This window comes from Sturnus vulgaris, chromosome 4, assembly GCF_052056855.1.
Source record: "Sturnus vulgaris isolate bStuVul1 chromosome 4, bStuVul1.hap1, whole genome shotgun sequence".
In the NCBI taxonomy this organism is placed as follows: domain Eukaryota; kingdom Metazoa; phylum Chordata; class Aves; order Passeriformes; family Sturnidae; genus Sturnus; species Sturnus vulgaris.
This window is the reverse complement of record NC_142246.1, coordinates 7,837,411-7,845,558: the sequence shown is the minus strand read 5'-3', so window position 1 is coordinate 7,845,558 and position 8,148 is coordinate 7,837,411. Positions and strand designations below refer to the sequence as shown.

The following is an 8,148-nucleotide window of genomic DNA, read 5'->3' as shown; positions in this document are numbered from 1 at the left end:
GCCCTCCTGCCCGCCTGCCCACCGAGCGCCGCCATGGCGTCCATGCTGCTGCAGAGCTGCGGGCGGCGCGCCTGCCGCCTGCCCCGAGCGCTGCGCCGCCCGCCACAGCCCGGTGAGGCTCCCCGCGGGCCGCCCGCCGGCTCCGTTCCGCCGGGCCTGGCCGCGAGGGCACGGGGAGGGAGAGCGGCCCGAGGTGTCTGGGGGCTCCGGGTGGGCGGAGAGGCCGCTGCGGGAGGGAAGGGCCGCGGCCGAGTCTCCGGCGCTCTGTCCGCCGGGGCTGGCGCCGCTCCCGGCCCGGCCCACGCTCGGCGGCTGCTGCGGCCTCTTCGCATGTGCTTCCGCGGCAACGTGGTTGGAGGGGATGATTTACCCTAAGGGCAGTGGGATACGCGTGTTTCCTAAATGCCGGCTGGTTGGGGAAGGAAAAACACGTGCTTTTTGTTAAAGTGCAGGAACGCGTTACTACGGCTCGGTCTTGCCTGCCTTGCTCTCGGTGTGGCTTGGGTGTCAGGTGGGGTTGTCACTAGTCATGTGCTTCTTCGCTCTAAGAAAGCACAAAAGGGTGTTTTCATAGTCTGTGTTAGAGATGAAACATGAATTTGCTTTTTTCCAAGTGGCTTTGAAAGCTTAGGAAAATAAAAAGGAAGCGCATCGTGTGATACTGATCAATAATTAAGATAATTTGGCAGTTTAAATATCTCTGGTTGGTGAAGCTTAGTGGCGTGAAACAGCTGATAATTTGTGACGTAGGCGAGGCCTTTGGCTGCTCTTTACATCCTGAGCTGGGATGGCAGGGGCTGAGCGAGGAATTGCCTGTCCCTGACACAGAGTCCTGAGCTGGGATGGCAGGGGCTGAGCAGGGAATTGCCCCTGACACAGAGCCCCGACCTGTCACGGGAGTGCTGTCACTGAGAGCAGGGCAGCTGCACGCTCCCATCCAGGCAGAGCTGATGAGCCATAGGGATGCTTGTTCATTGTAAAGAACAGCTGCCCTCTTGGTTACCAATAGTCACTGGGGCGTGGTATCTTCCTCTTAACTGATTTTGTGAGCTGCTCTTGCAGTCATTTATTTAGGTTAAGCCTAGACAGTGTCCTGAACAAAAAACTGGGGTATCCTAACTGTCCAGTTTACTTAAAATGGGGGGAAAGAGCACATCCATGTACCTTCAAATTAGATGGGAGCTTTGATTATTCTTGTGGCACAGCATAGGAAGTAGCTCTAACGATTGCTACAGTTTTGGTTGTTATAAGTCTTAGACAGCCTAAACTGAAATGCTGTGATAGAATCAAATAATTAGTGTGCTGTGGTGCACTGTGGTTATGACACAACCAATACTTTTATTTGGGGTGTTAATCTGTTTTTAACACATTCTTGTATGGTGGGTTTTTTTTCTGTAGTGTTTTGCTTTACTTAGCTCATCTTCTTTGCTTTACGTGTAAGTAGTCTAAGATTAAGTTGAAGCTAAGTGCTTCTAAGGATCCTAAATGTTATTCCTGTGAAGATCAGACTGTTAAGTACTGCAAGCTTACACTTCTCTAGGGACTTACTTCATGATAGCATTTTATTTTTAAAAATTCTAAACATAGTAACTGTATGGCTATTCTTTGTTAACTTTGGGTTTGATGTTTCATTGAATTCAAGTATAAAGTTTCCCGTGACTACTTTTCCATGAGGAACATGTTAACATACAGGTTCTCTGGCACTGCTGTCCTTCTTTCTTGCTAAGCCAATGCAGGTTTCTTAAATGAACAGTGATGAGTATGGTTAAGCAACGTTCACCTTGTTTAGATACTTTTGGATGTCTGCATTATCCCAGAAGCAAGAATTATGGACTTTGCCCCTTTCTGAAGGAAGTATATCTTTTATTTCAGGGCTGATTCACTCCTAGATATGTGGTTATAAGGGACACTGCAAAACCTATAGAGTTCAGAACTGGCGAAGTTGGAATTAACATTTTCTGTGGGCCTGTTCACACTCTGAACATGCTGTACAACAAGAAGCTTAGTCAGCATGTTTTTTTATGGTAACCTTGGAATTTTGTTCTTTGACCCATTCCTTAAGATTTAATGAGCCTGGTTTGAAAGAAGGTAAGTGAAGTGAACTATGGAGTGAAAACTATGGAGTTTTATCTAAGAAACTCCAATCCAGTTTTGAGCTCCAGATCAACCCTTTTAGTTCTAGGGGCACCTATCCATAGCAGGCATGGCCTCTCCTAGCAGGACTCTAGCTTTAGGCACATAAGGCTTTGTGGGCTTCCTAGCACTCTGGTGAGACAGATTACTGTGCTGTGACTTATCCCTCCAGACACTGAGCAATTCTCTGCTTTGCTCAGCTGCTCCTTGAGGTCAGGGATGTCCTTCTGGGTTGGCCTCTTGGGTTAAGTAATTTAGCTACTGTTCTTTCTGTAAATATTGGAGAAAATCACAATGCCTTCAAAGATTCTCAGGGCTTGGTTTTTGAGCCAGGAAGAGACAGCTTTTCCCTGGCTCCATTTGCAGTGGCAGTGAGTGTTTGGGTTTGATACAACTTGACATGGATAAATCCTTTGACTTGATAATGCCACAGCTTTTGTTGTAATTACTTCAGAGCCCACTTAGCATGGAGGCATCCCTTGATTATCAAGATTTTCCTCAGATAAGTTAATTTATCTTCTATACCTTCCGATTGTCCCACCTGATTTTGGCAGCATCTCTTTTCCCCTAATAATTGGGGTATTTTGTTGGGGAAGGCTTTTGGTCGTTGGCATTGGGTGCTGTGTTTTCTCAGCTACAGCTGTCCTTAGGTTCTGTCATAGGCTGTATCTTGGCTTTGATGGTGGGAAAGGGTACCACGGACCTCTCAAATGACTTTTGTATCCTGCTGTCTCTTAGGATTGACCAGAAGTGGTAGGTTCCAGATGGGAGAAACAAACCACAGTATGCCTACTCTATCCAGCCTTCCAATTTTACATTGGCTATGGTGAATTCTGAAAAGATTGGCTAAAAAGAGTCAACATGTTTCAAGTCTTGCTTGTGTGATTTTTCTATGATCTGTCCAGAAGTGTTTTTGCTCTTGGTAGTAGCTACCTATTGAGTTACTGTAGCAAGATGTTGATACAAGATTTACTTTTTTAAGGTTGCTTTGGGAACTTGAATTCCTTTTTAGTGGGATCAGGGATGATTTTCAATGATTGTAGATTGTGTGCAGTCACTAGGTAGCATTTTTTGTTGTTTATGCTTCTTCCATAATCGGAATACTTTCAAACATGGCTCTTTATTGGAGCACATGACTTAGATGATTTATGATTTGATGATATTCTCAATTTATTTCCAGAATGGATGCTGTTTGTCTGTGTACCTGGATAGAGGGTGCTTGTATATAGGTGTCAGCCCTTCTTTTGGATTTTATTAGCTACTATTAGGACTGATTCTGAGGTAGTGTTCAAATAAAATTCATGTTGAGGGATACAGTGTTTTCTGAAAACTAACTTTTTATATGCTTTGGGTCAGGCTATCACCCCTCCCTTCAAGACAATTTGTATCCTTTGCAGAGAGATCATGGGGTAGGGCTATTTTTACCAGGTGCTAATCAAAATGGACAGCAGTGTATTGAAATGGAGTTGTGGTTCTACCTCTCTAGTAAAGCATCTTTAAGTTCCTGCTTGTGTTTTATTTGTTTTACTTGAAACAAAACAAAAAGCCATTTAAATCCCAAACACTTGGCAATGGCTCCTTTTGGATCATCTGATACTATGTTGTCATAGAGTTGTTAAAAAATTACATTTGCTTAAGTTCCTCTGCAATACAGTTTCTTGCCTGGGGGAGTTGAAAACCTGTCTTCAGGCAGTTGTACAAGAGCAAACCAACCTCACACATCCCTCACACATCCACAGAGTTCAGCTCTGCGTGTTAAGGAACATCTTTTTGTGCTTTCAGTAGTAACCATTTCTGTGTAAAGGTCAATCTTCTCACTCATGTATTTGTGTGCAGTTCACTACATGGATAAATGTCCTCCTGAATTTCAGAATTGGTGCTAATTATTGGTATTTTTCTAGGTAACTTGGGAGATCGGGCATGTCTTAGCTGTACATCCCTGAGGCTGGCAAACAAAATGTGAGTAAATATGAACATTTTTCTGAACTGTCAGTTAGTATACTGTCTTAGAATGTAGGTTTAAATCTAGAGAAAGTGCTAAAATGTTAGCTTGTGTTAATGACAGATTAAGGAAGGAAGACTGATATTACTTGCTTCACCTGGCTGGTTGTGTGTGGGAGAAAGAAAGTGAAATCTTCCCCTTCTTACCTACTTCCTCTCTTTTTGTTTCACTTCTGATGTGAAAGCAGTAGAATATTTATGTTGGTGTTTCCAGGTGTCCTAATGGGATCTGATAACCTTCTTGCATGCTTTGTCCATGGAGTTCCATAGAGTAAACATTCAGCAAGTAGAAAATCACAGCTGACAGATAAGAGTGTAGAGCATCTGAGTGGAATCCCTGCTAAACCAAAGAAAGGAGTTTACTGTATATTGCAGCCTTGGGTGGTGGTGTCCTCTTCTGAAAACGAGTCCAGCTGTTGTGTGCCCTTATTGAACTGAAGGTGTTGAATGTTGACAGAATCCATTCTCTGTTCCTTACTTGGTTCACAAGATATAAATAAGAATTCCCTAATACCTTTCCTTGGAATGTTTAAATACGGGTTCTGTAGTTCATTTAGAAACTAACTGCTCAGGATACAGGGACTATTCTTTGATTTCCTGAGTTCTCATTTTAACATAAGGATGTCTTACAACCCTCTAATACAAACCAAACCAATTCTTATTTAGACATGTTGGGTCTATATCACTTGCTCTAGAATTAATTGTGACTAATTCTTTAAAATACATAAAACATTTTCAAATATCTATTTTTAGTATGTTAGTGTATAAAACCTCTCTTGGGAAGCTGGAAAATTACGGTTTAAAACCTGTTAGGCTGGAGCACCTCTCCTATGAAGAGAGACTGAGAAAGTTGGGGTTCTTCACTGTGTAGAAGAGAAGACTTCAGAGAAGCCTTACAGCACCTTCCAGTACCTAAAGGGGTTACAAGGAAGCTGGAGAAGGACTTTTGTCAAGGGAATGGAGTGACAAGGCATGGAGGAATAGCTTTAAAATGAAAGAAAATAGGTTTAGATTAGGTATAAGGAAGAAATTCTTTACTTTGTGCTGGTGAGGCCCTGGCATAGATTGCCCAGAGAATCTGTGGATGTTCCATCCCTGTAAGTGTTCAAGGCCAGGCTGGATGGGGCTCTGAGCAACCTGGGATAGTGGAAGGTGTCCCTGCATGTGGCAGGAGGGTTGGAACTGTGTGGTCTTTAGGTCTTTTCCAACCCAAACCATTCTATGATTCTGTGATGAAATGAGCAGCAGAATATTAGGACAGAAAATCTTATTCTATTGAGAAGGTTTGGGGTGGGGTTTTTTTGCTTGTTTTGGTTTGGGTTTTTTGTTTTGACTTTTTTTTCCCCCTAACCAAAGCTGCTATTAATGTAATGTTGCTGCTTAAAATAAAACAAACTAATGTCCCGTACCCCACGTGATCCAGAGTGAATGCAGGAGACTCTAGTGATAAGTGCTCAGGACAGGTGGGTTAGAAATTGTGTGTCTGACATCCTTCTTGTGAAAGTGTGTTCAGAGAGGCACATTTCTTGCAAAATTCTTATTCCCTGCAGACTCAGAACCAGTTCTGCTGTCAGAGCTTTCTTCCTGTCTGCATGCAGAAGAGTGTCAATGTATGTAGGTGGAACCTGGCTTGTAGGCCTGGAGCTCTGCTTTTGGGAAATGCCTTAGAGTCAGCGTGGATTGATTTATGCAAGTGTTTTAGTCTGGTTTTAAATATGTAGTTTATTTTCTTAAAGCAATTGAACTGTAATTCTTATTAGTTAATATCTGTGCAAAAGTGTAGTTTTCTAGCTAGCCAAGAGACTGTGTTGTATAACTGTGTATGTTCCAGCAGTTGTCTGACCACTGAATGGTCAGATGCTAAAACTTGAGTTTAAACTAGAAGATAATGTGTCTTTAAAAAGTAATAACTTACTTTTTTTTTTTTTTGTACAAAGCTCTATTTGAATAACATTGGTGGATGGGACCATTAAAGTAAATTAAAACTCATTTGAACATGTAATAATTAAATTTTAAAAGTGTTTCTATCTGAAAACTGGGTGAGGCTAACACTTTAAGTGTATGATAAACCTTTTTTTCCTTAAAATGTTACTAAGACCTGTAAAGCCACTTGCATCTATTTTCTGTTCATTGACTGAAGAGAAAAGCACATTCTGATTTTGTTTTGGTAGTACAACGGCTCCATGAAGAAAACACCTTTTCTTCACTCATTTCTGCCCTGTTGATGTCTCAATGCTGATATTTCAGTTTGAGGGACACTAATGGAACTCATTTATATGAAATATTTTATCTACTATTTTATTTTTGTCCCATCTTTTATTGAAAGTGTGTACAATCCTGCTTGCATATAATGAGTGGCTCTCCTGTGTATATAAGGAGTATTAGTGTTTGAGCACTGCTTCCCTGCTAACTTCAGTCTACATTTAATTAAAGAAAAGAACAGAGTTCTGAACAAGAAAAGTGTTGGTCCTCTCTGTCCCAGCTCAGTACCGTGATGGAAGTTTTTACAAAAGCTTCTGCTGAATATGGAAAGCTGGGTGCATGGAGATAGTAAGAGAGGAGCTCTAATGAAATTGGATTCCTCTGGTACTAATTCTCTGACTCAGCACCTATCCCAAGTGTACAACTTCTATTTTTTTTTTTGTCTCAAGTGTTTTATACAAACAGGAGAAGTACTAGAAGGGACTTTATGTTACTCATGAATTTACATATTAATTTTCAAATGTAGCTTTCCAAATGGAAAGCACATGTAGTGGCTGTTCTTTATTTAATTGGAGTAAAATAAACTACCTTTTCAAAGTTGTACAATGGAAAATTCCCTGCAAGTTAATTTTTTTTGGTCATGAAGTAAAGCCAAGTGTTCTTTTAATGTATAGATATTGGTTTTAAGAGTCAAAAATTATTTTTTCTCTTGGATATGCAGTAGATATTTCTCAAATTTTGTGTTTTATAAATGCATAAGTATACATCTGTGCAAATATATAGAGAGAAATAGCTGATGATCTGTTACTTATTATTGAATGCTTTTTTCTTTTGAAGGACTGTACACTTTAAATATTGCACTAGTGTCCCTCCTGTTTACGCCTACTCCAAAAAAACTCACTATTGTTGTTGGACTAAAGGATCTGAACAAATACACTTCACTCTTATGAGCTCTTCTGGCTCATGGACGCCACTTGCAACCGTGGGTGTTTTAGGTCCCCAGTACCTTCCAGTTAGGTGGTGGCATTCTTCACGTCCCCTTCAAGATGACTCCATAGTTGAAAAGTCACTGAAGTCCTTAAAGGACAAAAACAAGAAGCTGGAAGAAGGAGGTCCTGTATATAGTCCAACAGAAGTGGAAGTTGTAAAAAAATCTCTTGGGCAGAGGATTGTGGATGAACTGAAGCACTATTACCACGGGTTTCGATTGCTGTGGATTGACACAAAAATAGCAGCCAGGATGCTCTGGAGAATCCTGCACGGAAACACTTTGTCTCGTCGGGAACGGAGACAGGTACTGAGTAAAGACCAATTTCCTCTGGGTGTCCTTGGTGATTGCTCTGTTTTATCAGAACTGAGTTGCTTCTTGCTGTTGTCTTCTGTTCCTAGCATTAAAATTCCTTGGTGTGTTTCCTTCTTCCCCACTATGTTGACACTAAAATTTTTGGGTATTACCCCGAAACTTTTTTCCTATGTTCCCCATTATTGAAGATAAATTTGTTATTTTCTTGTTGGAACAGCAGAGGATGCTTTGATTTTTGTCACGTGGGTTGCAATTGTGGTTTGTTCTCAAGTTCCCAGCCATGTGCCATATACAGTTATTTTCTGTGCTTTTTCACTCAGCTGGAAAAATAGTGGGAAAATACTGCTAGTAATGGTTGTATCTGTGCCAGTTCTGTTCATGTTTGTCGCTTCATGGGGTTCTTTTGAACAGGTTAAAAGCTGCAGGCTGAAATGCATGATTGATAATATACTATCTCAGTTATAAATATATCTGAAATAATTTTAGCCCAGATGTATTTCCTTTATTTA

At 41.2% G+C, this 8,148-nt stretch overlaps 1 protein-coding gene across 1 annotated transcript in view; it reads left to right on the top strand.

Moving 5' to 3' along the window:
- Positions 1–18: 18 nt before the first annotated feature.
- The window catches only part of LETM1 (leucine zipper and EF-hand containing transmembrane protein 1), a 28,217-nt gene continuing 20,087 nt past the window's right edge, over positions 19–8,148 (top strand). The window contains exons 1-3 of the mRNA XM_014895228.2: positions 19–112; positions 4,035–4,092; positions 7,174–7,630. Coding sequence (XP_014750714.1) covers positions 34–112; positions 4,035–4,092; positions 7,174–7,630 — 594 coding nt within the window. The 5' untranslated portion in view covers positions 19–33. The remainder of the gene's footprint in view (positions 113–4,034; positions 4,093–7,173; positions 7,631–8,148) is intronic.